The 25,366-nt window shown below is 48.2% G+C and overlaps 12 protein-coding genes and 1 non-coding gene across 13 annotated transcripts; 10 read left to right on the forward strand and 3 right to left on the reverse strand.

Moving 5' to 3' along the window:
• Positions 1 to 339: 339 nt before the first annotated feature.
• Positions 340 to 1,598, reverse strand: EV420DRAFT_1275946 (uncharacterized protein; the record flags this gene model as incomplete). Its single annotated transcript, XM_060467930.1, has 4 exons — positions 340 to 570; positions 621 to 1,031; positions 1,085 to 1,385; positions 1,429 to 1,598. 4 exons carry the CDS (start codon positions 1,596 to 1,598, stop codon positions 340 to 342), a joined length of 1,113 nt encoding a protein of 370 aa, XP_060326285.1.
• Positions 1,599 to 1,917: 319 nt separating this feature from the next.
• EV420DRAFT_1647613 (uncharacterized protein) lies at positions 1,918 to 5,385 on the forward strand (the record flags this gene model as incomplete). The annotated part of the gene is made up of 11 exons (XM_060478057.1): positions 1,918 to 2,076; positions 2,120 to 2,182; positions 2,238 to 2,363; positions 2,415 to 2,502; positions 2,558 to 2,830; positions 2,887 to 3,063; positions 3,117 to 3,141; positions 3,188 to 3,754; positions 3,815 to 4,477; positions 4,531 to 5,181; positions 5,232 to 5,385. The coding sequence occupies 11 exons, from the start codon at positions 1,918 to 1,920 to the stop codon at positions 5,383 to 5,385; spliced, it is 2,946 nt and encodes a 981-aa protein (XP_060326286.1).
• Positions 5,386 to 6,107: 722 nt separating this feature from the next.
• Positions 6,108 to 7,898, forward strand: EV420DRAFT_1313352 (uncharacterized protein). Its single transcript, XM_060468611.1, has 5 exons — positions 6,108 to 6,235; positions 6,287 to 6,565; positions 6,615 to 6,675; positions 6,722 to 7,562; positions 7,615 to 7,898. The coding sequence occupies exons 1-5, from the start codon at positions 6,157 to 6,159 to the stop codon at positions 7,750 to 7,752; spliced, it is 1,398 nt and encodes a 465-aa protein (XP_060326287.1). The 5' UTR covers positions 6,108 to 6,156; the 3' UTR covers positions 7,753 to 7,898.
• A 531-nt stretch (positions 7,899 to 8,429) lies between these two features.
• On the forward strand, positions 8,430 to 9,255 carry EV420DRAFT_1568046 (uncharacterized protein). Its single transcript, XM_060474150.1, has 3 exons — positions 8,430 to 8,708; positions 8,762 to 8,809; positions 8,866 to 9,255. The coding sequence occupies exons 1-3, from the start codon at positions 8,497 to 8,499 to the stop codon at positions 9,146 to 9,148; spliced, it is 543 nt and encodes a 180-aa protein (XP_060326288.1). The 5' UTR covers positions 8,430 to 8,496; the 3' UTR covers positions 9,149 to 9,255.
• Positions 9,256 to 10,168: 913 nt separating this feature from the next.
• On the forward strand, positions 10,169 to 10,267 carry EV420DRAFT_t222. Its single transcript has one exon. It is a non-coding gene; the product is annotated as a tRNA-Met (tRNA).
• A 785-nt stretch (positions 10,268 to 11,052) lies between these two features.
• On the forward strand, positions 11,053 to 12,980 carry EV420DRAFT_1276014 (glycoside hydrolase family 5 protein; the record flags this gene model as incomplete). Its single annotated transcript, XM_060467937.1, has 14 exons — positions 11,053 to 11,175; positions 11,230 to 11,263; positions 11,319 to 11,448; positions 11,500 to 11,645; positions 11,697 to 11,718; positions 11,773 to 11,805; positions 11,862 to 11,966; positions 12,018 to 12,063; positions 12,112 to 12,140; positions 12,203 to 12,341; positions 12,400 to 12,536; positions 12,571 to 12,724; positions 12,779 to 12,822; positions 12,878 to 12,980. 14 exons carry the CDS (start codon positions 11,053 to 11,055, stop codon positions 12,978 to 12,980), a joined length of 1,245 nt encoding a protein of 414 aa, XP_060326289.1.
• A 274-nt stretch (positions 12,981 to 13,254) lies between these two features.
• Positions 13,255 to 14,368, reverse strand: EV420DRAFT_1568048 (casein kinase substrate phosphoprotein PP28-domain-containing protein). Its single transcript, XM_060474151.1, has 6 exons — positions 14,298 to 14,368; positions 14,199 to 14,238; positions 14,101 to 14,148; positions 13,712 to 14,042; positions 13,547 to 13,655; positions 13,255 to 13,493 (listed from the first exon to the last, which is right to left on the reverse strand). Exons 1-6 carry the CDS (start codon positions 14,311 to 14,313, stop codon positions 13,441 to 13,443), a joined length of 597 nt encoding a protein of 198 aa, XP_060326290.1. The 5' UTR covers positions 14,314 to 14,368; the 3' UTR covers positions 13,255 to 13,440.
• Positions 14,369 to 14,449: 81 nt separating this feature from the next.
• On the forward strand, positions 14,450 to 15,485 carry EV420DRAFT_1568053 (NADH dehydrogenase 1 alpha subcomplex subunit 6). The gene is made up of 3 exons (XM_060474152.1): positions 14,450 to 14,719; positions 14,769 to 15,015; positions 15,065 to 15,485. The coding sequence occupies exons 1-3, from the start codon at positions 14,612 to 14,614 to the stop codon at positions 15,109 to 15,111; spliced, it is 402 nt and encodes a 133-aa protein (XP_060326291.1). The 5' UTR covers positions 14,450 to 14,611; the 3' UTR covers positions 15,112 to 15,485.
• Positions 15,465 to 18,229, forward strand: EV420DRAFT_1568062 (uncharacterized protein). The gene is made up of 5 exons (XM_060474153.1): positions 15,465 to 15,826; positions 16,833 to 17,239; positions 17,286 to 17,441; positions 17,492 to 17,822; positions 18,212 to 18,229. Exons 1-4 carry the CDS (start codon positions 15,763 to 15,765, stop codon positions 17,753 to 17,755), a joined length of 891 nt encoding a protein of 296 aa, XP_060326292.1. The 5' UTR covers positions 15,465 to 15,762; the 3' UTR covers positions 17,756 to 17,822; positions 18,212 to 18,229.
• On the forward strand, positions 17,965 to 18,984 carry EV420DRAFT_863544 (uncharacterized protein). Its single transcript, XM_060483784.1, has 2 exons — positions 17,965 to 18,671; positions 18,726 to 18,984. Exons 1-2 carry the CDS (start codon positions 18,174 to 18,176, stop codon positions 18,855 to 18,857), a joined length of 630 nt encoding a protein of 209 aa, XP_060326293.1. The 5' UTR covers positions 17,965 to 18,173; the 3' UTR covers positions 18,858 to 18,984.
• Positions 18,985 to 19,263: 279 nt separating this feature from the next.
• EV420DRAFT_1568075 (uncharacterized protein) lies at positions 19,264 to 20,405 on the reverse strand. Its single transcript, XM_060474154.1, has 6 exons — positions 20,356 to 20,405; positions 20,306 to 20,327; positions 20,187 to 20,249; positions 19,947 to 20,003; positions 19,856 to 19,895; positions 19,264 to 19,804 (listed from the first exon to the last, which is right to left on the reverse strand). Exons 1-6 carry the CDS (start codon positions 20,378 to 20,380, stop codon positions 19,478 to 19,480), a joined length of 534 nt encoding a protein of 177 aa, XP_060326294.1. The 5' UTR covers positions 20,381 to 20,405; the 3' UTR covers positions 19,264 to 19,477.
• A 26-nt stretch (positions 20,406 to 20,431) lies between these two features.
• Positions 20,432 to 22,930, forward strand: EV420DRAFT_1767462 (uncharacterized protein; the record flags this gene model as incomplete). The annotated part of the gene is made up of 6 exons (XM_060480921.1): positions 20,432 to 20,524; positions 20,574 to 20,756; positions 20,807 to 21,910; positions 21,967 to 22,423; positions 22,458 to 22,512; positions 22,578 to 22,930. Exons 2-6 carry the CDS (start codon positions 20,587 to 20,589, stop codon positions 22,928 to 22,930), a joined length of 2,139 nt encoding a protein of 712 aa, XP_060326295.1. The 5' UTR covers positions 20,432 to 20,524; positions 20,574 to 20,586.
• A 1,149-nt stretch (positions 22,931 to 24,079) lies between these two features.
• On the forward strand, positions 24,080 to 25,345 carry EV420DRAFT_1712846 (uncharacterized protein; the record flags this gene model as incomplete). The annotated part of the gene is made up of 1 exon (XM_060479654.1): positions 24,080 to 25,345. The coding sequence occupies one exon, from the start codon at positions 24,080 to 24,082 to the stop codon at positions 25,343 to 25,345; it is 1,266 nt and encodes a 421-aa protein (XP_060326296.1).
• Between the last annotated feature and the right edge of the window lie 21 nt (positions 25,346 to 25,366).

A 25,366-nucleotide genomic window follows, 5' to 3' on the forward strand; every position in this document is an offset into this window, starting at 1 on the left:
AACCCTATTTCGAATCTGTCAAATGGATCATTTCGTTGAAAGAGTGCTGTAACACCTTGCAATGGACCTCCAGCCTATTTTGTGAATGTAACCTAGGTAGCGCATCGCATATGGACCATTGCGTTTTTTCCATCAAAGCCGTATCAGGCCATAGTGTGACATATGTCACATCGGGCGCCTCTTTATCACTCTGAACGCAAAGGGAACCTGGGTTCTTTCTAGTTGATGATGAATATTCAGGATAGGTTACAAAATGTGATTCAACGACTCTACTAGCCATTAGTACATACTAGTACCTATCACGGCGACGAGAAGAACACAAGGCATATCCAAAGGTTGTCATGGCGTCCGAACAGGCAAAAGTTTACTTTTATATTTATCGAAGAGGTCAAGAAGTTTGAGCTTCGTCCTCATTCCTGACCCGTATGTGCGAAAACAGATACGTCGAGAGGGAGTCCCAGAAAGAGCCTCGAGGGTCGCCAGTGCTTCAGACGCAGTCGGTCGTTCGCTCGGTAAAGTTCGTGTCATACTCTCCACTAGGGGAAGAAGAAATTCGAGACCGATATACGTCTGTTGGATAAATGGTTAAAGCAGTTAGGTAAAAGAGGGGGGAAGCTGACCTCGGTGAATTCTTTGCGAAACACGTTTCCGAGTTGGTAGATATCTAGTTTGTAAGGGTCGTACGGTTCGTCTGGTGTCGCCCACTCGGGAACTGATGGGTCCAGTCCGACGCGGCCATACGCAAGAGGGTTGTCGTCGTTTACAATGACGGATAGCTCAAAGTCGATGTAATAATAGTTTATAGGATGGACCGAAGAGCGGCTGCGGGATTCATAGCTTGACTTTGCATCGGCTGCTATCCAAGGGTTCGTCAGATGGAATCCTTTCGGTATAAGAAGAGATGAGTCCATGACGATGTTGAGATAGCAGGCATCTCTGGTAAAGCAAACGTCAGCACGCTGCTTTAAGATGAACCGGATGAGAAAAACGAGCCTGTGAGCGATGTGATGTTCGTGAATGAAAGCAAGGCCCTGAAAACGACATTATAAGAGTCCAGTAAGGCTGCGATATAAATATACGACACCGAGAGGAGCTGTCGAGATGCATCCAAGACTTGGTGAAGTGTCTCAAAAGGTGGGTCGAAGAACCAGCGAAGGAACGGCATGACGATTATGAGTCTTTTGTCCGGGTCGTCTTTGAGGTGTAACGTTTCCAAGATAGGCACAGTACGATTATTCGGCAGAGCTCTCACGTTAGGTGCGTTCAATATTCGAAGAATTGGCAGCTCGTTGGATTCTATTACTTTGAGGACCACTTTCTCCTGTTTCTTGAGGGAAAAGGCGTCATTCACGGCCCCCCTGCCCTGAAGATAAAGCGAGTACGAACTGTTACACGAATTTTGAGTGATTAGGACGTACATGAATACACTGCCAGTCCTCTGCGTGTACTTCCTTGCCTGGTTTCCAAGATGGCACCCAGTCCGGATGGTATCTTGGCCGTAATTGGTAGCCTCTCTCATTGAGAAAGTGGTATGTGTCTCTCCAGAAGATTTCATAACAGGTCAGCTCGTCGCTGACGCCGTATTTGTTCGTGGGCATGGTCGTAACAGGAGCTATCGGTTGTAAACGAGCAATCTTTCCCACGGTCTCTCACTTCAGACCATCATGATCAGCAATGATCAGAGCTAGATGGTACTCGATAATGCGGTTTCCTTGTCTCTGTCGCTCTCGATTGCTTGCTTCAATTTACTGCGCTGCGACGATAAAAGTGTACCTAAAAGAGACCAGAAGTCCCACACTATATTAACCTTATTCGAGGGCCACGTGGCAAACAAATGCTGTATGTTGCGAGGCCATCCTTATTGCTGTGCTGGCGGTTATTGACATCGTTTGCATCTCTTGCACCCTCGGCCTCTCTATGTCTGTACCTAACAAAGCTTTCGACCAAGCACTGCAAAAATATCTCGTTTCTGTAAGACCTACGTTTACGCCTTCCCATCCCGACGAAGTTCTCAAGGTTGTGCGGACTTATGTCGAGACAAATCGGTTACATCGTTCCATGGATTGGGCTGCCAGTGTAATCAGGCCTTTGTTGCAGTTCTTTGACACTATAGGACCAGGGAGTCTCATTAAATCCTGAGATTGCCGGAGCCGTCTGGGGATGTATCAAGTTTATTTTTACGGTGGGTTTCTGGGTGTGATTGAGTTGATCATTGTTCTTAAACTTTTCATGAGCAGGTTGTTTGCAATTACTCAGCCTATTTCAATAAAATTACCACCGTTCTCAAAGATGTATCTCGTCGTCTTCACTTCTACCAGGCATATGCCGTCGATCTGTACAAAAACTCTTCAAGGGTTCAAGAAGTGTGTCAACCTTTTCTGAAAACTCCATTCGTCCTCTTATCTGTTCGTAAGGCACTGGCTGACGCATATGGTTCCATTTTGAAGTTTTGTTTTAAAGTTGATTGTATATTTCGCGACCAAGTGTCAAGGAAACAGCTGAGTAAGTGCAGCTCTCGCTACTTGTCACTTTTGTGCACAGATGCTGACAATCCAAGGTTCCTTTCGCATCTTTCTCAAGTCAATGAGTCCCTGGAGCTCTGCTCAGCTTGATGATATCGTCACAGAGCTTGACGCTACTAGGCTCATCTTGGAGTCCGAGGTTCAACATGACGATCGCGTAGAGACATACTACGAACGCCGAGCTGCCCAATTAGGAAGAGAGCAGATGCAGCAGATGATTGCAAGGCAAGAGAATAGACTGTGGTTACTCAGTCAAAGGGAGAAACGCTGGGACACAGAAGCAGTCAAGGAAGAACACAAGGAAGCAGGTAAGAATCTAATTGGCCGCATTCACTCAGTGGTTTTTGCTCATCATGATTTGAAGAATCTCATCGACGGGCATTCCTCAAGAAAATCTCGCATGCCAGCTGCGAGGATAAACATGAAGAATGCTGTCTGAAGCTACATGAAAATTCTTCGTCGGGGCAGTGGCTTCTCAACTTGCCTCAATATCAGGAATGGAAGTCAGGACGGGCGGGCTTTTTATGGTTTTACGGAAAACGTATTGTGCGCCCGATAATCTATGGGTTTCATGCTGATTTCAGACTTATGTAGCCGGCATCGGGAAGACCGTTTTAACGTGAGCGATATCTATAAGTTTGTTGAAATATGTTGATGCCTCTCAGGTCAATTGTGATCCAAGATCTGCTGCGACAAAGCACTGACAATGCTGCTGCAGTAGCGTACTTTTATTGTCAACACGATCAAACTGCAAAAACGGAGCCTCTTAAAATACTCGGGACCATTCTTTACCAGATCGTATCACGAATTCCCGCTTCTCGTATTCAGCAACTGGAGGACAACAAAATCTCACTCACGACAGTCATGGGGCTGGAGAAGCTAATCAAAATGGCATGTGAAGATTTCTCTCGGACCTATGTCGTGATTGATGCCCTGGATGAATGTGCTAACGGGGGTGCACAAGTTACGGTTCTCGCTTCACTGAAACGGCTCCACAGCTCCTCTCGTCTTCATATTCTGATACTGAGCCGTTGGACATCGCAGATGGATAGAATGCTCAGGGCGATTCCTTCCTTTGATATCTCAGATTCAGGTGGAATCCTATCTGATTTACGAGAGTATGTCCACAGGCGGGTATACTCTCCAGCCGAAGACGAGCCCGTCGTTCGAATCTCCAACCCCGATCTTCGTCAGGCAATTGTTGATACTCTGGTGGAAAGAGCGGATGGGATGTATGTCTTTCCGGAAATTTCTGTGCGCTGCCGCATTATTTAACGGGTTTGGTTCTACAGGTTTTTATGGGTGGACTTTCAAATTCTTCATCTCTGCGAACAACAGACTGATCACGATATAAGATCATCCCTTACTCAACTTCCTCGTGGTCTAGACGCTACCTACGTCCGTAGTCTTACCTCAATGTCCACGCTTGACGAGCGAAGGAGGATGCGGGCCAAACGTGCTTTGCAATGGCTCGTGTGCACTCGAACTTTGATCTCTCTCGAGTTACTCCAACAGTGCATAGCTGTTGATGACATGGATGATGAATGGGACCCTGAAAACGTCGTTACCGACCCCATGGCTCTGATCTCTGATTGCGCTAACCTTGTCCAAATTACTGAGGCTGATGGGCGCAAGTTCGTACACTTTGTCCATGCCTCGGTGAAAGAGTTTCTCACTACAGCCCGTCGGAACGAAGAATTATCTCTTGAAACTAGATACTTCATCTTCGAGTCTATACCAAATGGACATTTGTCTGTTTTCAAGACGTGTCTCAAATGTGCACAGTTATTCGAAAAACATGTTGGTCAGATCCCCTGTGCTGCTCTGATCAAATACATTCGAGGGACAGAGTATCTCTGGCATCTGCACCATACAGACCGAGTGGCGGAACTAGCAACGCTACTGGGAATGTATCTGCAAATGTTTTCCATGAGGATGTCTCCTCTAAACCAGAGGTGAGAACATAGCATCTTGGATATACCGATGACGTCTCATGGATTAAATACAGAGATGAGAATGGTGAAGCGGTTGATACAATGAACGCCCTGCACATTGCAGCAGACCTCTCCTGTCATCGCCTCGTCGAGTACATGATTGCTTCGTACGGTTTCGATGTAATGCAGCGTGATCTACTTGGTAGAACCCCTCTCCACTACGCTGCCGGATGCCCTCTTACACAGTTCCAATTTGCCGATGCAAGCCTTCGGAGCACACGCTTTCTTCTTACCAAAGGAGCAGATGTTCACGCTGCGGACAAACATGGATGTACCCCTCTCCATCTTGTCACCCGGACATGGTTCAGTTATGACAATGAAGGAGCACAGTTGTTCATGACTCTACGTTCCAGTGACGTCGATCATCTTACTGGGCACGTACAAGCCGAAGCTGATGCATCCGGTCGATATCCTCGGGAGATTAGTCCCGTTACATCAGTGGCATCATTCCATGTTATGGGGAAGCACTCTGCTGAAAGCAATGTGCGTGACACACTCCTGAAGATCGCGCAAAAAGCAGGCGTACATGTTGACGATCGATATGCAATGGCGCATGCATCTATTGGTCATATACGCTCTGTTTCTCGCCATCTGATAGAGCTCCTTCTTGAGAGCGGTGCGGATCCAAACAAACCAGACTCGCTTGGACAGACGCCATTTCGTGGGTACGTACTGTACTCAGGAATGACTGGAAGAGTGACGAGCGGTTTATGAGGATCATTCGGGGAGGTGGTGGCAGTGGTCCTTGGCGGATGAATATTAGACCAAGCGGATCTGGGGCTAATGTTCTGACTTCAGAGGTTCTTGCTAGTACTTCAGTCAAGATAGATAAATCTGCAATGGGCAAGCTGGAAGCAATCATACGATGATGGACTCATACTTATCTTCAAATTGTATGCCAATATGTGGAAGATTGAATGTGTTTCGTCGAGACGCTCGCACGACCTGACCCCAGAGGACATGAAATCATTATTTAAAGTTTGAGCCATTGTTATATAACGCCGCCTGAGCCATCAGATAAGTAGACCTGGGGAGACATGTTAACACAACTCATATTGGTCAGCGAAGATTAACCCGCACAGATGCCGCCAATGCTTAGAATTTATACTCGTAACGTTACATTCCGGTTATCAACTGACAGTAACCTTCGCCCGAAGAGCACAGGAGCCTCGTTTATAATGTCGAATTTTGGAGTGTATCTAGGCGGTTCCGAGGGGGACATGTCTGCTCACGAATTTATGAATGAGGGAATCCATGATATTGCATATGCAAGGACCAGACCTTGCTCCAGATGTTTTATTTTCTTGTCTTCGAACTGAACGTTCAACGTTGCAACGTTTGGGCCCGGCGGCTATTCGGATCCATTTGAGGGGGACAGTCGGCATACATAATAAGCTTTTACGACATCTGAGAATCAGTGTGGCGTCAGTGACGCGTCGCTCTGCCCAGCCGTAGGAGATCCTGGGTCGAAAATTTCAGAGTCAACAGGGCATGCGGTGATCGAAAAACATACAAACGTTAAACAGAACCAGGACCGCTGGCTGATAATCTCGGTTACTCGGAGGCGAATTCTGAATTTCAAAATCAAACATGTCGTTCATTGCCGAAAAAGGTCATTCCCCACCTGCACCAATACCACGATGAGCGACTATGTTCCCTCCATTCAGGACCTTCGTGTGAAGCTCTGTTATATTTGCAGAGAAGAAGAACTCTTCGACAGTGCGAACTTCTCATTACTTATTCATTGCATTATCTGAACTGCCGTAGCAGAACCGGAAACTCCGCCACGGGTCTGGATACACCCTTGCAAATGCGCGCTGGTTGCTCATGAAGCGTGTCTGCTGAAATGGATACAGACGGCACAGGCGACGTCTGCAGAGGCTGGGGAGAGAGCTATGATATGTCCTCAGTGCAGGACGCCGTACGAGATTGAGAGCCGGAATCCGAGATTACTCAGAATTCTTTCGTGGTGCAGTCGTCAGCTACCGACATTGGGGAGGGTATGTCTCTGGACGGGTTTCGCTGGATTTTTGGTATCTATGCAGGCTGGTGAGTACATATACCTTCTTTCTCTGTAAATCTGTACTGAGACCAGCAGGGATATATGTTCTGCTCACCGGATACGGTGCTCATGCGATCCAGCAGTTCTTTGGACAAGAGTATGTGGATGACCCTCAAAATCCTTACTTGTCTGACCATTCGCAGGATGTACGACTTTGTACTCACCGACGACCCTACCAACTGGCCAATAATGGCATACATCCAGCTGCCTCTCATTCCCATCAGCCTCGTCGTCTCCCGCTACGCTCACGTTTCCCCAATCATGCCCACCATCATCGCATGCTTTTCTCTCATGCCTCGAGGTATCTTTGTTCTGACCCACCATAGCAATTACACGAGTAACATACGCATCGAGTCGTCCTTATGGCCGCCATCTCCATACGCATTCGCTTGTGTCATTCTCCCAATTACCAACGCTATATATCGCGCTTGCTTCGAGCGGTTGTCGTACCACATCCTTGGCACGACAGACCCAACAGAATACGAGGATAACCTCCGATTTGTGTTCAACGCTGATGACGAGCAGCGGGACCGGGAAGGCGAACAGCCACCAGAACCAGCACCAGCACCAGCCGAGGGACAGGCACAAGAGCCTAACCCTCCCGCCGTCGTTCCTGTTCTCCCAGACAATGGCAACGTCGTCGGTCAGCAACTGGCTGATATTACCATTGAGATCAAGTCTCCCAGCCGCATCGGTCGTAGAATCGGGGGTGCCTTACTTCTGCCGACTATCGCGAACAGGATGGGCTCGTTGCTTTTAATGTTATCAAAACATTCGTTATACATGCGCAGGTTTCTTGGCGTGCGTCCGCCATGGCAGAGCCAAGTTCCGTTCCCTGTGGCATGGCTCAAGACCAATGCTCAGGGCAAGCCTGTGGTCCCCTGGGGCCTAGTTTTGCGCGCCTTTTGGGGAGGCGTCAGTCCTTGGGCAGAGCTCGATCCCGTCTGGTGGCGTAACTCGATCGGGTTTGGCATCTTCATCGTGGTAAGTGCTCGTTCTTGATGCACATAGAGGTTAGGTGCTAACGGTAATGCAGGCTAAAGATTGCATGAAGCTCCTCTATCGCTGGTTGGTGAAGAGAGAGAAGGAGACGCGAAAAGTGAAGGATCGACCCTTCTCGGAGGTTGATGTATCAAATCTGGATCTTATAAAGGCCGGGGATGGGCAGGCATAGTTCTTTTGGTTTTAAATGTCAATGATTTTAACCCTGGTTTGTATTCCTAGCTTTTTATAATGCTATCGCTCTCCTCTCCACTCTGGGCTGCGTTTAGTCCTCTAAATAACCTAGGTTCAGTGCTCCAACGTTGTTTCCTTGAGTCGCCGTGACTACAGGTTTCCAAAGAGATTAGGCTTGGATATGTCCCTGCCACGTCTCTTGTTAAGTATGTTGGTTGGTACGTGACTGTCATGATTGTTGCTCATGACGGACTCCGTTACCATTCATAGTCTCGTTGAATTCCTGAGTATAACCATACTATAAACGTAGGAAAACTCTGGCTGCTTGATGTCATGAGGGAAACTTTCTGATACAGAGGGATATAAATGACACGGACAATGCATCCATGACAGAAAGCAGAAGTAGTCCATGCTAGCAGAGGCCCTTAAAAACACTTCGATCGCAGGGGAATTAGAAGCGGTTTTGATACCCAGCATATAGTAAATGTTCCGGCCTATGTTTGATGATGAACTTCAATGCGGCCGCAGTGATCGCGAAACTGGCTTCCGATAAGCTGCCTTGTTAAAAATACTATGCTTTTACGGACGGCTTGCATATATAATATCAAAAAAGAAGCGCCGAGGTTTAACTGCCCTCATTTTTTGGGCGATTTGTCTGTTAAACCAAAAATTTATCCACTCATTCCAGGAGCATACTGAAAATACAACGGTGTATATATTTAAGTCCTAGTCCCTTAAGTCCATGCGGTATAGCTATTTTACATCAACCACAGGTCCTGGAATGAAAGTCCAACATCACCACTACTTAGTAGTGGGCGTTCCAGCAAGAACTGTCGTAGTACTTCTTGCCATCCTTGTCGTCCTCATCACAGTCTTCCTCCCAGGTAAGGATGTCGATAATCTCCTCGAAAAGCTCGCAAATGAACTCCTCTGCGGCTTCCTCGAGCGAATAAACTACAAACTGCTCAGACGCCGCACTCAAGGTGAAGTCGAAAATTCAGACGTACCCTGGCAAGAGTTACACTTGTCGTGGTCCACACAGAACTTCTTGCAGTCTGAATGGATGAATGTAAGCGAAAACAACCGCAAAGGTGGGGGGAAGCGCGCTTACCGATCTCGAAGGTATCCTTGTCACACTTCTTGGTATCGATGGGAGTGTGCTTGCCCGGCCTCCATCCATGCCAGTCGTTCTTGTTCACAAAGACAGGCTCCCAAGTGCACTCTTTGTCATCGTGCTTCTTGTGATCAAAGTCTTTGTCGTTGTATTTCTTGTGGTCATTCCAGTCCCTGGCTTGAACACCGGCTTGGCGGGCGTTGACGGTGCCGCAGAGGGCGGGAGCCACGAGGGCAGCGAGAGGAATGAGAGCAGCAACAGAGAAACGCATAGTGGCTAGTGAGATGAGAAACTGTGGTAGATGAGTAGGTAGATGAGTTTGTCTGGAGAACGATGGCCATTTCGTAGCCCTTTATGTTTTTTTTCGAACGGCCAGGCTTGCCCTTGTTGCGTCAGCGAAAAGAGCACCATACATGGAATAGAATAGAACCTAGCCCGAGGTGAGGAAGGTTTGTGGCCATGTATAAATTACTCGGAGACTCGCCAAGCTCAAGTTGAATGGCTTCCAAGCCCTACCTAGGACGGGCCTGGACGGCAGAGACAGCAAGGTCGCCCAAGAAGGATAGAAGGCTGTTTCAAAGGAAGGGCGAGAGTAGATGTTAAAGACATTTCGTACGCCAAGGTGAAAGTGAACTGTCGAAGATGGCTATGCGGATGAAATCTCGGGCTGAGTTCTCCTACGTCGTACGAAGTGAGTTCATCAGATAGCAGGCGGCCCAGAATTCAATGGGTTGCTCGATGTTCATGGTGGAAGAGTAGGCCGGATCTAAAAAATGTTCCAAATCGCAAGTCGAAGTTGTTGATCTTTTGATATCCAAGAAAAGAAAAGTAGTTTCTCAGCGCGAGGTCAGGATGAAACGATGCTCGTGGGAGAGTTGAACCTGTAGTCCGGCAAAAGCCGACCACCCGATTTGGTGTTCGTATTTCACTGAGAATCTCTTCGTGCTCAATGTTTTTTGTCTTGGGCCTACTGCCATGAAGACCTCTCACAAATTCTCACACCGAAATACTACTATGTTACTAATGTAAGTATCAATATGCCTGCCTCTCCTCACGAGTTTCGATTCTCTTTACTAATCAAATCTGTACAGCATCGACGCGTCACGCATGCCCGTAGCGCAAGGTGTATTCTTACGAGACTACAATTGTCCTGCTTTCAAATTTGAATTTTATTCTACTAAATCTTTTACGAGGTCGTCATTGCTCATGTTCTTGTGGTCTTCATACGGAGTTGCCGGTTCACCAGTAAACTGGATCACTGGCTCAGAGGGAGGGATGGCTAAAAGAAATACAAATCGATGCTTCTTTGGCTCAGTCGGTTAGAGCGCAAGTCTCATATACCCTGGTGTTTGACGGCGTATTGATCTTGAGGTCGAAAGTTCGAATCTTTCAAGTGGTATGGCTTTTTGCTCAACAGAATTGAATCTTCTTGACGTCACAGCCCGCTTACCATGACCGTAGCAATTCCGAACTTTGCTGTCGTCCACTGACTTCTATCTTTCAAATAAAGGTACAGTATGTCCTCGTCTCAAATGCTTGACTCTTGTCTTCCTTACAGTTTTCGTGGTCCTCAGGTCTCAGGTCATCCCTTTGACAGACCGGGCCACGAACCTGCGTTGTTCATGGCCTACACCTCTCGATACCGAGTGGTTCCACATACGAATGGCTCAGTTATTCTCCGAGTCATTCATACCCTTCCTTGGTCTTCGGGATGTAGGTTCCCCGGCGCTCGCTTGCGTGCCCAGGCAAAGTCATGAGTTATGTGTGGCTTCCGCCCCATAGCTCCTACCTGGGCATGTCTCCCTCGTGGTCTATGATTTTCCTTTTTCTTCGGTGCAGCTTCGCAGAAGTATAGTCTAAGAAGCTGGTATTAGACTATATCTTGCTTTTCCAGTTGCTATCACGCTTTCTTTCAGTTTTCTAAATTTCCTATCTCCCCCACAGGCATATGGTTGTTTAGGACGATACGCAGTTTCACCATAGTCCTTGAAACGTGATCGTCTGCTTGAAATGTAACTGACATGCGGATAACGTGCGTGGGGAGCTGCGAAGGTGTTATTACTTCTTGGCCGGCTCATTCGGTCATTTCATGCTGGTTAAAAGTGATGGCTTACTCGAGGCATCTGGACTTTCCCCCCTTCCTTCTGCTCTCTCAACATGGATATCTCTCTTTTACTTCTACGGATGCTGACCGTTGCTACCTTTGGATTTTCTCTTCTGGAATCCGTTTTCGCTTTCTCACCGACGTTCAATTATGGTGCAGACAAAGTACGAGGCGTCAACCTCGGTGGATGGCTTGTTCTTGAAGTGCATTTTATGGTTTTCTCTCCCAAGGTGCTTTAGTAACAGCGATGTCTCTAGCCTTGGATTACTCCATCTTTGTTCGAAAACACAGGTGATTTGCTCCCTATTCGGTGTCGCATGATCCTTGCTCTGAATCCTCACTCTAGGTATATCGACCATCGTTGACGAGTGGACATTTTGTGAATACCAGGATGCCGATACCGCGAGAGAAACGTTGACGAAACACTGGAGCACCTGGATTACTGAATCCGATTTTGCTGACATTGCTGCAGCGGGGTTCGTGCTATCAATCGTTTGCCTTCTTTCTGATATTCATTCGACTGGTAGTTTGAATCATGTTCGTATACCTATCGGTTATTGGGCGTTTGACGTTACGCACGATGAACCGTACATACAAGGTCAAGCTGAGTATTTGCAAAAGGCAATGGGCTGGGCTGCAGCATATGGCCTTAAAGTCATCGTGGACCTGCATGGTACGTCTCGAAAAGTTTAATGAATCGTGTTAATCGCATGTTCGGCTATAGGAGTTCCTGGGAGTCAGAACGGGTCCGTTCCTGCCTTCATCGGCGTTACTCGTTTCTCATTTTCATATATGTATAGATTCGATAATTCTGGTCAAAGGATGTCGTATCCGTAAGCTTACTCCCGTTATCTTTGGAGCGCCTTTATTGAGCGGGAATATCGGCTAGTGGGTGGCATTCAAATCGCTCAAATATCGAACGGAGCAATGGTATTCTCTACAACATGGCTTCCCTGTTTGGAGATAATGCTGCCGTCATTGAACCATTGAACGAGTTGAGTTCCTTGTATCTACCACATCATTACTATGAATTAATTGGATTAAGACCAGCTGGGTTCTTGGGCGATGATGTACTGCAAGTCGTAAAACAAGTGAGCATCAATTCTTCGCCGCTACGCTGAATTCACATACCCCATCAGTACTGGTATGATAGTTATGGTGCCGTTCGGTAAGGTGATGCGTCGTTTTATCAATAACACTCCATCTTACCATTCCTTCCCAACTCGATAGATCGAAACAGACAGACGCCGTTGTTTTAATCCACAACGCTTTTCAAGATCTCAGCTATTGGGAAGACTTCATGCGACCTGAGGATAATTACGACGGTGTAGCCATGGACACGCATATCTACCAGATGTTCTCCAACGAGGTCTGCTTGAGTCTCCCCAATCGCAAAGTAGAGTTTTGTGTTCATTGTATGTATCTAGGAGGTCGCACGGACCGACGACGAACATATTACTGCGGCATGCCAGGAGGGATCGTCATTGTCTTCTTTCCATCTCTGGACCATCGTTGGGGAGTGGACGTCTGCTCCTACTGATTGTGCGAAATACTTGAATGGAAAGTCTTCCGCATCTACTTCATTGTTTACCTGTCAGACTGAATTACATTACAGGACGTGGGGTTGGTGCGCGCTACGACGGCACCTATCCTAATAGCTCTTGGGTGGGTGACTGCCAGAGCAAAACAGGATCGGCGTCGTCCTTTAGCCAAGAATATAAGGACTTTTTAAGGAAATACTGGGAGGCCCAGGTACGTCACTGAGTGCGGGACTTGGCGGTGAGAGTAAGACTGACATGGCTGTAGGTGATATCATACCAGAAGGCTGCCGGCTGGATACTGTGGACCTGGTTAGTTTATTCCCTTATATTCTTTAGCAGTTCACCCATTGATGTCGATATACAGGAAAGCTGAATCCGCGGATGATTGGAGCTACCAAGCTGGTCTTGCGAACAGTTGGATTCCTCATGACCCTACGGATCTCCTATACCCTTCTATTTGTGGATAGATTCCATTCTTTTGAAGCCTTCTCGTCTTCATATTAGATTTTATTATTGCGCATGACCGAAATTACCTATGTGGTCAGTCATATTTGTTTCGTGATACCCCACGGAATCTGTTTGTCTGCTAGTGTCAATGGAGAATGAATGTTGACGTCAATTCAGGGTGTTCCCTTGAACGTCGAAGCAGTCTAGCTTCAGAAACGAGAGACCATGCAATCACCGAATAGTCGACTGTGAAGAGACATCATAGTGTTCCAGCAGGGACACGAGACATCATACAGGTTCAATTCCTTACGATGCTTTAAGCAGTAATCAATGATGATTCTTGTTGAAACCACATGTTCAGCGCAGCACACATGTTGCTTATGGCGCACTTCACACAACTGCAGATTGTAGAGTCTCGGCCTCGGGTTATAGCAACGCATTCGCAATACCAAAAAACAATAAAACTGATGTAGAACTCGTTTATCGTCTTCCGGCAGCGGCCTTCTGCTTGGCAGCCAGCTCTTGTGCCTTCGCTGTGAAGTCAGACAGTAAGCAACATACAAGGAAAATATACTGAGCCAGGAACCTTCAGCCTCAGCCTTCCTCTTGGCCTGAGCAGCTTCGCGATCCGCTCTAATCTTTGCAAGACGAGACAAATCAGCCTTTGCTTGATCAGTCTTTCCCTGGAGATGTAGCTGCCAAACGAAATTTGGTTCACAAATGAATACCTGAAAAGATAAGTTAAACGCACCTTCCAATACCGATCCTGGGCATCCTTCTTCTCTTTGGCTTCCCTTTCACGACGGCTGAGCTCCCTCGGCGCACCAAGGTCGGAAATGTTGAGTTTCTTGGTAACGTGGTTGGGGTTGATGAGGTCCTCGTCTTCTTCCTCCTCCGCTTCAGCTTTCTGTTTCTGTTTCTCGGCGGCTTGCTTCCTCTTGAGTTCTTTGCGCTCAGCGCGGCTCAGCTCTGGTTTGTCTTCCTCCTCATCGCCTTCTTCTTCCTCCTCTTCCTCCTCCTCCTCCTCCTCCTCCTCCTCCTCTTCCTCTTCTGAAGACTCGTCTTCCTCTTCTTTACGAGCGCTAAGGTGATCGATCGTTCAGATATTGGAAATGTGTGGCGACGGATGGGAGTACATACCGTGCGGCAGATACAGCAGTGCCATTCTCATCTAGAATCATGTCTTTGCTGTGGACCATTAGTGGCGTGAATGCACTAGAATGGACAGGCTAGCGCACCTAAAGTTCCTGCCACCGCCTCGCTTCTGCTTGAATTTTCCTGAAGGTGAAGAAAATGATATCAAGTACCACAGAAAAAGGGACGAATAAATTCCATACCTGTTCCACGAACCATGGTCGTCAATGTAAGATGAGGATAAGATGAGGGTCGATTAAAGAGTGATTGCGGGACTTCAAACTGTCGGACTTTGATTCGTTCTTTGCCTCGTTTCCGGCCCGAATCCGACCAAGAAATCAAAACCCCCAAACGAGAGAAGTCTTGGAGGGAATCTCTTTTCATCACAAACGAGGACTTATTTTAGACGTGAATCTGCCATATTTCCGGACGAAATTCTCATCGTGGGAATATATGACCCAATCCGTCCCAAAGGAGCACCGGTGCTGACCGGCGTCATCGAACTCTGCCTGCAACCATGTCATTCACGATTCCAGCACGCCTCGCACGACCCTCTATTCGCTCGCAGAGCCCCGTAGAGGCAAGACAGCGTGTTATCCAACTCTACCGTGACTGGTGCCGTGGTGTACGTTCCTTTGCCATCCGTTTTTACCCTAGCAATAACCTCCACTTAGGCCCCGGAAATCATCTCCCTCTACGCCCTCAACGTCTCACCTGCATACATACGCTATTGCATCCGTCAGCGCTTTGAACGCCATCGACACGTCACTGATCCCCGCGCCGTCGAGGTACTACTCTTGAAGAGCAGGCAGGAGTATCAAGAGACGATGAACTGCTGGAAGCTCCCGGATCAGGTTATGGGTATTCTTTTGAAGCCGCAGGAGAGGACGAAGAAGACATTCTTGCAAAAGTTTTATGAAGGTGTGTGGTTCATCGATTGCTTGGAGCTGGTTTACTTAGTGGACTGTAGGTGGAGATGAAGAGGGGCTTATACCGGCTGCGACTGGCGTCGCATAGAATCAAGCTGATGATCTTGTTTAAATGAACGCTTGAAATCGTTACACAACGAATAGATGTGCGCATAAGAACCATCAGCTCTGGTCTTATTCATTGAATGCACGAGGGTTACCTCTTTTCGATTTGGGTGTTGCTCCAATTTTCCAGAGACCTCCTCAGCACGAATGCGAGGAAATCTCGCATTCTTGCATTGGTAGCTATCGAGCAAGACATAGTGGATCGCCCGCCAATGAGCTCGAATTCTGAAGGCAAATTACGTGGTGGTCTCAACATGTGCTAAGACGGCAATGACTTGTACAGATTATAAATTTGGGCGTAAGCACGCACTGTCAATGTCGGCTTCCACAGAGGGTAATGACATTGGTGTATGGCCTTTTCTGTACAAGGACTTTCCTTTATTATTTCCTGCGATTCTCTTCACCTGCCTTAGGTACATTTCGCCTAGTCTGCTCACCTTCAAATTTTTCGCGGCTGGCTCCAATCTCCCAGGTAACCCTCAGTTTACCGCAATCGCGTTCTCACCTAGATTTCTTTGAACAGGACTACCGTCGTAGGTGCCCGGCATGTCCTTTTTGAGGATGTCATCTTACATAAGCTTTGGTGTTGCAACACTGGAGTCGACCAATTCATACTGTTTTACTGTCGACAGCAATGGCTGCAGAGTCCTGCCCTGATCAAATCAATCTCAGCAGCATTAACGCCCTCAAGGATTATCGTGAGCTACAGTTGTGGACAATCAAAGACGACAAAAAATCTGACCCATTTTTAGAAGGACCCTGGTCAGGTAAACAGCCGGGTTTTTCGCATAAAAGTGAAGATATAGACTTAATAAAGATATTTGCACGAGCCGATTTTGCAGAATGTGAGTTTTGACCGAAAATTATCCCAAAAATTTGGCGTACCCCCAAAAAGTCGTGGGAAAAACTTCGGAGATAGCGCAATCGACTCCTTTTCAAAATCCACATCCGATGGCGTCAAGATCATTAAATTTTATCGAGCCATTTGCCCACAAACCGGCCGTCATGAAAGGCAGGGGCAAGCCTTCAAAGCTTCAAAATAGGCGGGTCATAATATAAATGGGCTCGGAAATCATGCTGCCGAGTTGGTGTCTGAGAATTGAAGGACCAGGTATTTGCCTGGCCCAGATCCGAGGGACTAAGAGTGAGGAAGAACTTAGCAACCAGAAGTCACAAACTCTTAATAGCATTTATCTAGAGATGTACTCCAAAGCAATCCAGATCTTCTGTTATCCATCAATATAAGTGCTACCTGAGTGACCTGTAACACTCAGCAGCGTTCAAGTGAAGGGCCCGGGCACAGGACTGGTGTAATTAATATCGCTGCCTCACGGAAGATGCTTGCCGAGTAAATGGGATCTTCGGAGATTCAATTTATCATTGGCTGATGAGCATATAGGGATGTCTGAAAGGTAGCAGAATCAGCACCATGTGGTTTCCAGCCGTGGATATTGCCGATAGAGTCGAATGACTGAGTGATGTCTGCCGGCGAGGCCAAAAGGGGTACACACAATTCGATTTTTTGGTCCAAATTTTGGCGCCGCAAAAATGTCATGGGAAAAACTTCGGAGGGTGTTTTTTGGACGTTTTCGGCCTCTGGCTTTCTGAATCTGAACTTATTTTTGCCCCAGAAAATCTGGTTTAGCCGGAAATCAAATTGTCATCTTTGATTGTCCACAACTGTACTTGTACGGCGTCGCAAAGCGGCAGCAATGGACCCCCTGCGGATAGGGTGGACTTATATCGTCGAATTACCGCCCCACCCTGCGCCCCCTGACGGTCCTTACCGTCCGCTGCCACAGTATGCGCATAATGGCGGCACATACAAGCTCATCCTAGTGGATGCTCCACTCCCGTTCCAGCACGATGATCAGTATTCCCAAGTTTGGATCGCGGACGTCCATACCTTGGGTATGTGTAAAAAGAAGCTCGGCAAAGTCATCATGAAGATCATTCAGCCCTCCCTTCTTCCCCTTCCCGACCTCGACTGGTATCTGGAGGTGTACGACTATGTCAGACCATGGACTCTCTGGCGCACTGAGGACGCGGCTTATCGGGAACTAGAGCCGCTACAGGGAAAAACAGTTCCATATTACTTCAGGAAACACAAGGTTAGTTCTCGCCAGTTGTGTCGGGCTATTGACGATTGTTTCGTAGATCACGATGCCGTCAGGAGAAGATGCTCAGGTACTGATAATGGAATATGTCGAAGGCAAGACACTCGACCAGTGGCTCGAGGACCGACCAGCCCATAATACCCCCGAAGATTTGGGAGAGGACAACGAGGCATATGTAGAGCAGATGAAACGGATGGTGAGTACTATATATTCTTTCATTCTTTCCCTCTAAACATCGGACACCAGTTCAAGAAAGTCCTACTCGGCGTGCACGCCATCAACAAGCTAGGCGTCGGACACAGCGATATGCGTCCAGGAAACATCATCATCACCCCCTCTGAAGAACCAGTGGTGTTCGATTTCACTAAGGCGAGCTGCAAAGTCGACCCAGATCAAGTACGAGAGTGCTTCGACAATCCTATTATGGCCACTGCACCTCTTCGGGATTGTTGTACCCAGCACGATGACGAGATCGCCGATTGGATTGAGGACGAGTTTGGAGAAGCCTAACTCGTGGGTCCGATACTGATCGAGCATCGGTTTTTTTGCATTTTGTTTTTCGCTTGCCAGTAAGAGTGTAACCGAATCGTTATTTGAGTTCCTCTCAGGATATCGGAGCGCGTATTTGAGTGGCCCTAAACGAAGGATTTATAATGCAACAAACAGTAAAATGAAGCACATTCTTGATAGACGAAAGGAATGGGCCGCCACTCAGCGAACCGCCGTCTCACCCGCCAGGAATATGCTCAGCATGATGACTGCTCGTTCTCTTGTCATTTGTCTCTACCTCGGGCCGACGCGACATCTTAAATAGGTTAACTGCGGAATTTCCTTATTTGAGACGATATCTTACATAAGCCTCGGTGCTGCTGCAGAGCTTGTATTCGACTAATTCATACTGTTTCACTGTATCTTGACTTCGACAGCAATGGCTGCAGAGCCTTGCACTGATGAAATAGATCTCAGAGACACTGATTCCCTCAGGAAATACTACGAGATACTTGTAGCGCGTCGCAAAGCGGCAGCATTGGACCTCCTGCGGAGAGGTTGGACGTGTGTCGTCGAATTAGCCTCGCACCCTGCCCCCGAGGACGGCCATTACCGTCCGCTACCTCCGTATGCCCACAATGGGGGAATATATAATCTCATACTAGTGGATGCCCCACTCCCGTTCCAGCACGACAATCAGTACTCCCAAGTTTGGATCGCGGACGTCCATACTCTAAGCGTTTGTAAAAAGAAGCTCGGCAAAGTCATCATGAAGATCATTCAGCCATCCCTCATCCCCCTTCCCGACCTCGACTGGTCTCTGGAGGTGTACGACTATGTCAGACCATGGGCTCTTTGGGGCACGGAGGACGAGGCGTATCAGGAGCTAGAGTCTCTGCAGGGAAAGACAGTGCCATATTATTTTGGGAAACACAAGGTCAGATAGATCCCTTCCCTTCCTTCTCGCTGCCACTAAAATTTCCGCTTTTAGATCACGATGCCGGGAGGAGAAGATGCTCAGGTTCTCATCATGGAATATGTTCAAGGCAAGACGCTCGACCAGTGGATTGAGGACCGGCCTGCCCATAATTCTCCCGAAGAATGTTTGGCATGCATCATATAGCGAAGAAAGAGCAGGTACCCTACACTCTCCTTTCCTTTCGCCTATGTTGGCCGGCGCTTGAAATTCTCTCTGATGTTGAGGTCTCCTTTACCTAAGACGGTCGCTTCCCCTTCTCGTGTTTTATCTGCTACACGGGACTTTTACACGACGAATCGACGGCGAGTCGTTCCTCCTACTGCATGATGGCATCCGTTCTCCAGGTCAGACCTGTAGGCTATTTATTCTGCTTTGCGTCTTGTGCAGCTCTTGAGAACTATATCGTAGACGCAGTCGTGGTGCAAGGAAAACTGTGCAGTATACCTAGGTTTTCCCTTACCTGAGGCACTTCTATGAAATTTGGGAGACACTCGGAGTTACATTTTTGAATAGCATGACACAATTTATTTATTGTTCCGTTGGCAAGACGGCTGGACATACGATAATCATAAACACTGAAACGCTGAAATTTCCACCCAGAAGTTGCATGTTGTATTATAAAATTGCAGATGAATACGCCATCAAGACAAGGGCAACTTTTTCATTGCAAAAAGAAATAGACAAACTACGAAAATCTGGGGCTACAAAAAAGTTCAAGCCAGTACATAAGAGTAAGCGAAAGATCAAGCGAGTACTGGTCATTTTTAGTGATCATATGACGGGGTCTGCGCACGGTCACGGTCACGGTCGTCGAGTTTGGGTTCGACATATTTTGGTTCGAGTGGCGGTGGAGTCCTTGCCCTATCATCACGCCTACGTTCGGGGCTTGGACTGCGCGGCCTTCGGTCTGGGCTCCTGCTCCTCCTGCGCCGATCTCTGTCTCTATCTCTGTCTCCTCTGTCCCTGTCCATCCTTTCAGCTCTTTCGTCCCTATCGTCACGTCGGCGAGGGCTGCGGGAGCGGTCGCGGCGATGAGGAGGCGAAGTCCGTCTCTCGAAGCGCCACACGGAAGACGGTGGGTTCTTGGCCCACTGGTGTCACAGTCAGTGGATGAGATTGCAGATAAAGAGAAAGAATTATACCTGAATGCTCAGACGGGAACCCTCAAAGTATCTTCCGTGCCTGTAACAAACATGTCAGTGCTGAAACAAAAGCAAACGCGAAAACACAAACATATCATAGTAAGCATCCTCTGCATCACGTTGCTGACGAAACTCGACAAAGGCGTAACTGCGAGGTGTTCGAGGGTATGTTGAGCGACATTTGGTTCGAGGAAATCATTGCGGCAAGCAGAGTATCGACGCCAAAAAAATTCGCGAGTAAAATTTCGACGACTCGTATCGACTCGTATTGACACCCGGCGGCACCAATCGACTGCGAAGGGAATGGGCAAAAACTCAGATGTATACTCACGGGTTGGAGCTTGCGTGGGGGTTGCGGGGCGCAGGAACGTCGCATCGAACCAAAGGACCAAATCTGCGAACAAATCGAGAAAATAAGCACTGTTTTCTGCACCAAGGTGTCATCCATACCGTTCGAATTCGTAAGCCAAGTCTCTAGCACGAGTAGTAGGGATGAAAACCGCTAACGAACAGGATGCGAGGCATTTTGTCGTCGTGGAGTGAAAGAGCTGCTGAGAAAATATTTTCAAGTCCGCTAGTGGCTCCGTATTTGGCATTATTTGTGTTTTGTGGCGAATGCAATTTTGGACGGCTGATTCCAGCTTGACTTCGTATTTTTCGCGTCGCGAGGTAGGGTATATTTTTGTCGCGATTTTCTGGTATTCACACCTCCTCTCAGATGCGAAAAGCGCATGCGAAATTCTTTGTTAGTACGAAGAGCATGGCAACAAACGCGCTCCGTGTCGGCCACGATTTCCCAGCACAATGCTGAGAACCATTGGCAGCTCCCTTGGCTTTCGGCGACAGAAAGAAGGCGCAGAATCTCTCCGCCAACAGCTCTTTGTACAGATTGGGTGTCCAGGTCAAGTCCCGTTTACCTGCGTTTTCTTTGCACTCATAGGTCACTTGCAGACCTGTACAATTATCTTTTCGATGGCAACAAACGCGCCGTATAACAACCAATGACTTGCCTATAATACGTCCTATCGTTGACGCTACCTCGTCGCGTCCGGTCGTCGGCCAGTATTACGTCAGGAACCTCTTCAACGCGACACACTACCCTGTCTGGCGCATCCTCTCCGCTGCCAGCGCCCACAGGCGTCTCGATTTACACGTTGGGCTTTTAAAACAGAATATCACGTTTGAGGAGTATTCCCGCCTTAAACACATCATGGTCAAGTCCGACATCGAGCAAGCAGCATCGATTCTCCGGGATGAAGGGTATGCGACACGAGAGCAGGACGAACGGGGGAAGCGCTTACCAGAGTGGTTATTGCTTTCCCTTGTCGCGTTCAAAGTGCGAACATCGCATCATGCCGCTGGCGTTCTGCTCGAGCTCGCCTGGTCCCACATAGAATCCCTCTCGTACAAGTACAAGCCAGGGCTTTTGATTCTCGTCACCCTCCACCTTGCTAGGTTTAATCTTTGCCAGCCTATCCAACGTGTTATCGACCAATTTCTCCTCATACGGGTGACTCCGCCGTCTGCTCATTTCAATCTCCTGTTGCACGCGCTGTCGACCAATCGCGTTCGTTCTCCAGAGCATGCTAAGATGGTTCTCCGGATCCTGCAAGCGATGGAATCACGGGATATCAAGCTATGGCGATCAACGTACCTCGTCTTGCTCAATGACCGTTGGATTACCCTTGAGCTGACCAAGTACCTACGGGAACGTATGCTGCGGGAAGGGAGGATCCCTGATACCGACCATCTCGAGGCTTATATCCGGATATTTGCCAAGCACGGTGCTATCGAGGATCCAACGCGATACCAGGCAGAAGTCAAAAAGTTCTTTCTGTCGTCTAACACTCGACAGAGGGATGACTTTTCCGCGTTCGAGTTCCTCCGTAGCATGACCCCCAAAAGTGCACCTCAGGCGCGCACCGTTAATCATAAGCCTCTTGGATTCAGGCCACAGATGACAGATCGGCAGTGGAACGCTACGTTTGCATCCCTAGCGCGACCGGAGCGTCGGCACATTCCAGCCAAAGGCATTCTCTCACTATATCCGCAAAGGTAAAGGGGAGCGCCGCATACGCCCGTCTATTCCCACCTACACTGTTCTCCTGCAGGACGCTCTTCCAGCGAGGGGACCTACAGAGCGCAAAGCGATGTCTATCGAAACTCGTCCACTCTGGGTTAATACAAGATACCAAAGTCCTCTCAGTTGGTCTTCAAGTGCTGACCCACCTCGGGCAGCCCAACAAGGCATTTGCATTCCTCGGAACAAAGCAGCTCGAGGGTGGACTGTCCCTCTCCAGGGCCTCATACCGCATCCAGCAGCCCATCAACGTGTCTGTCGTTACGATGAATAGCTTCATCCTGTCTCTGTACCACATCAAGCGGCCAGATGTTGTCTTTCTTTTATGGGATCATATGGCTGGGATGTACGGCGTGTACCCAGATGGGAGAACGTTTTCGCTCCTGCTGCAGTGTATACGACTTTCGCTGAGGATGGATGATAACATACGCGGGGCGCTAGCGCAGTTGCGTTGGAGACCGAGGGAGCCGCAGACGAGGGAAGACGTTGTAAGGTCGTTTGTTGACCTCCTTGGATGATCAGAAACCGAAGGCGTATCGCCCAGGAGTATGGAAGCGTCCTGTCGAGAAGGCTGGGCGTATGTTTCGCTGGGCAGTATTCAACATGAACCCTTCGCTAGCTCACTCTGATCCCCCCTGCGAGACTGGGGAAGCGGAAGGTTGATCCTTGAAGCTGGGCCTGGAACAAGGATGGTGAACGTGAGCGTGACCTCGCAGAACTGCTATGATTATTTGCTGCTGCTTGGTTTGGCGGGTAAAGAGGAGGAGATTCCATATGTGTTGGGATGGATGAAGGAATTGGGTATCAAACCCACGAGGGATACGGTGGCAATGGCATTGGTCTTTTGGGCAGAGGCATGTGGGTTGGAGCCGGAGAGTCCGTGGAAGAAACTGGTGAAATGGCTGAGGGGGTGGTTGGGAGATGAGTTCATGCCTGATACGAGGAAGTTGGTCAAGTGGCGGGAGATTATTGTTCGTATGAAAGGGCTGGAATAATATCGTTTGGACGTGACTGATGCTGAGACTGGGCGGGACTTATGGAGCTATGTTCCGACGTCGGTAGGATTCATGATATTCATTGCTCTCGCATCCCTTACAGGCCGGCCTCATCGCTTGGACCACCGTTCCCTTCAGGTTGCTTTAGCCCCACTTACAATGATGTTTATGCATTTTTTACTCAAGCAATTGCACTTGGCTTGTATGATTCCGTTATACGAAAAGGAACGGCATAGTATACGTACACGATGTTAGATAGAAAGAACTTGGTGGCTGTAGGTACCAAGTCTGGAGCAAGGTAGCTTCCGAGCCTCGAATACACCGCCATTTCTTGCGAACGATGGGAAGGCTCGTTTTTAGAGGTGGGAGTGCCGATATAGGGATCCAACCTGACGGAGAAAGTACATCCCCTAGCAAGGGCCCATTTATTCCTGTCTCTCTCCGGCACACGACGAGAAAGTCGTGATAGCCTTTCATGGTGAAGTCGGGTTGATCCGTAGACATGGTAGGCGGATCATTTGTGATCCGCCCGCGGTCCATCCACTTTGCAGGCCAAATAGACATCAATATACTCCTCTTCTTACCTCTACCAGCATTGAAATATGAACGAAGTAAATCATTCGCCGTGAGTGTTACTTATAAATATAACAAGATTTCTCATACTCAGGGTGTGTTGCAGCGATTTTTTGGCATCCTTGTCCTCCAAATACGATTGGCTGAAGGACTTTTCGTCGGAACTCTCTACGATTTCCACTCACAGGGGAAATATCTTCCCAAGGCCTCTGCGTGAACCTATCAGGTGACTCTATAGCGAAACGTGGAAGAAGCAGCTAGGGAAATAGAGTCTGATATCAATATTTTCCACAGGCGCCCTTGCTTATCTTGAACGCCAGAAGACGTACGTGAAACAAATCACCGCAGATTACCGTGCTACGTATTCCCCTATTCGAACTCTTCCTTCAGATATTCTCATCGAAATATTCCCTTCATACACGCGACCCTCCTCGACCGTATGTCACGCGCCTTGGCGACAGTTTTCCTGGCAGTTTTTGGGTCTTAGATATCAACAATGGGCCTTGGAGACTCGGCCAAGTATGTGCGGCATGGAGATACATTGTAACCCAAGCCTGCCCACAGTTGTGGTCTACCATGGTCCTGTCATTCTCATGGGAAAGCCCGAGAAAAAAGGGCCCAAGACAACTGCTGGACACTGCATTGAATCGATCGCGGCAGTATCCACTTTCTATCCAGTTCTTCTACGAGACTCGCTCTGAGTCTGATTTGGATGAGATGTACAGTGACTTGAAGTGTTTTCAGCTATTGATGAAGCAGTCTTACCGATGGCGGCACATATATTTCGACATGCCAGAGCGTTTCTATGACATGCTATCCCCCATTCAGGGACACATACCTCTTCTCGAATCCCTCCATCTTACACTCGGCGATGAGACCTCCATCCTCATGCGCGATCCTTGGACTGAAATAGCCTTTGCGCAGGCTCCTTCTCTCAAGACCGTCAAATTCATCGGTCTCTCCAGAAGTGTGAACTCCAATCTCCCTTTTTCTCAGATAATCTCTTTCTCTGATACACGCCCATACAAGGGTCATGAACTGACCCGTCACTTGCTTTCCGTTCTCCGTGATTTTCCCCAGCTTCGATCGTTCGAGTACCTCTCATCTGATTTCCGACGCTACACAGATCCATTCTTTGTGTTGGATCCCCGTGTGCGAAATCCTGGCGTACACACACTGTCTGCGTGCGACTGCTCTTTCCTTCGAAGCCTCGAGTTGCCTTCTCTGAAAGAAATGGAATTGACGACGGGAACGGCGAATTACAATCTTGATACGGAAATGAACGTCTTTTGCCCGCCTGGTGCACTCGAGTCGCTCAAGGTGTTAATTTACAACTCCGACTGTGCACTTACGAAGCTCACGATTGCCCACGCCCGTATGAATAGTAATCTCATCGACATTCTGGAATTGTCGCGGACGCTCTCCGAGTTGAACATTCAGATTAGAGCATGGACGGCTTTGGCGGATGATGATGTGCTCCGTGCTGTTGTATCCTCTCTAGCGGAGACCGATGATCACGGACGGCACCGTGTCATTCCTTACCTGCGTTCACTGTCTATTGAGGCATGCAGCTTTGTGCCCAGTATTGCCCATTATCATGCGACGTTTTTTGACCGCAAGTTCGTTGAGATGATCTCATCTAGAGTGAAGGTGGTCAATCCGTGTCTTCGTTCCTTGAATGTCGTACTACAAGGACAGCTGGAGTGGTCTCTGACAGGTGGCGACGAGGATAGGCTGAACTTGTTGTCCAAGGATGGTCTTCGGGTTCATCTAGAGATGGACACGGATGACTCAGATTCGGATGCCGATTCGGATTCGGATGATTTAGGTTTTGGCTTTTGAGTGATGTTTTATTGGTTGGAT

The sequence above is a fragment of the Desarmillaria tabescens genome (genome assembly GCF_030435595.1).
Source record: "Desarmillaria tabescens strain CCBAS 213 chromosome Unknown EV420scaffold_43, whole genome shotgun sequence".
Taxonomy (NCBI): Eukaryota; Fungi; Basidiomycota; class Agaricomycetes; order Agaricales; family Physalacriaceae; genus Desarmillaria; species Desarmillaria tabescens.

Bases quoted from the DNA above. Each gene is read 5' to 3' on its own strand.
- EV420DRAFT_1568046 (XM_060474150.1), top strand. From the start codon at position 8,497: ATGCGGTATAGCTATTTTACATCAACCACAGGTCCTGGAATGAAAGTC. The intron at 8,709-8,761 runs CTACAAACTGCT...ATTCAGACGTAC, and splicing joins GGCTTCCTCGAGCGAATAAA to CCTGGCAAGAGTTACACTTG. The intron at 8,810-8,865 runs CTGAATGGATGA...AAGCGCGCTTAC, and splicing joins CACACAGAACTTCTTGCAGT to CGATCTCGAAGGTATCCTTG.
- EV420DRAFT_1568053 (XM_060474152.1), top strand. From the start codon at position 14,612: ATGTCATTCACGATTCCAGCACGCCTCGCACGACCCTCTATTCGCTCG. The intron at 14,720-14,768 runs GTACGTTCCTTT...ACCTCCACTTAG, and splicing joins ACCGTGACTGGTGCCGTGGT to GCCCCGGAAATCATCTCCCT. The intron at 15,016-15,064 runs GTGTGTGGTTCA...AGTGGACTGTAG, and splicing joins CTTGCAAAAGTTTTATGAAG to GTGGAGATGAAGAGGGGCTT.
- EV420DRAFT_1313352 (XM_060468611.1), top strand. From the start codon at position 6,157: ATGAGCGACTATGTTCCCTCCATTCAGGACCTTCGTGTGAAGCTCTGT. The intron at 6,236-6,286 runs GTGCGAACTTCT...CTGCCGTAGCAG, and splicing joins AGAAGAAGAACTCTTCGACA to AACCGGAAACTCCGCCACGG. The intron at 6,676-6,721 runs GTATGTGGATGA...GACCATTCGCAG, and splicing joins CAGCAGTTCTTTGGACAAGA to GATGTACGACTTTGTACTCA.
- EV420DRAFT_1568048 (XM_060474151.1), bottom strand. The intron at 13,656-13,711 runs GTGCGTTTAACT...TTCGTTTGGCAG, and splicing joins CCCAGGATCGGTATTGGAAG to CTACATCTCCAGGGAAAGAC. The intron at 13,494-13,546 runs GTTCCTGGCTCA...CTGACTTCACAG, and splicing joins GAGGAAGGCTGAGGCTGAAG to CGAAGGCACAAGAGCTGGCT.
- EV420DRAFT_1568075 (XM_060474154.1), bottom strand. From the start codon at position 20,380: ATGCCTCGCATCCTGTTCGTTAGCG. The intron at 20,250-20,305 runs GTATGGATGACA...ATTTGTTCGCAG, and splicing joins TTGGCTTACGAATTCGAACG to ATTTGGTCCTTTGGTTCGAT. The intron at 20,004-20,186 runs GTGAGTATACAT...AACACCTCGCAG, and splicing joins CCCCACGCAAGCTCCAACCC to TTACGCCTTTGTCGAGTTTC.
- EV420DRAFT_1568062 (XM_060474153.1), top strand. From the start codon at position 15,763: ATGGCTGCAGAGTCCTGCCCTGATCAAATCAATCTCAGCAGCATTAAC. The intron at 15,827-16,832 runs GTGAGCTACAGT...GGCGTCGCAAAG, and splicing joins TAACGCCCTCAAGGATTATC to CGGCAGCAATGGACCCCCTG. The intron at 17,240-17,285 runs GTTAGTTCTCGC...ATTGTTTCGTAG, and splicing joins ATTACTTCAGGAAACACAAG to ATCACGATGCCGTCAGGAGA.
- EV420DRAFT_863544 (XM_060483784.1), top strand. From the start codon at position 18,174: ATGGCTGCAGAGCCTTGCACTGATGAAATAGATCTCAGAGACACTGAT. The intron at 18,672-18,725 runs GTCAGATAGATC...TTCCGCTTTTAG, and splicing joins ATTATTTTGGGAAACACAAG to ATCACGATGCCGGGAGGAGA.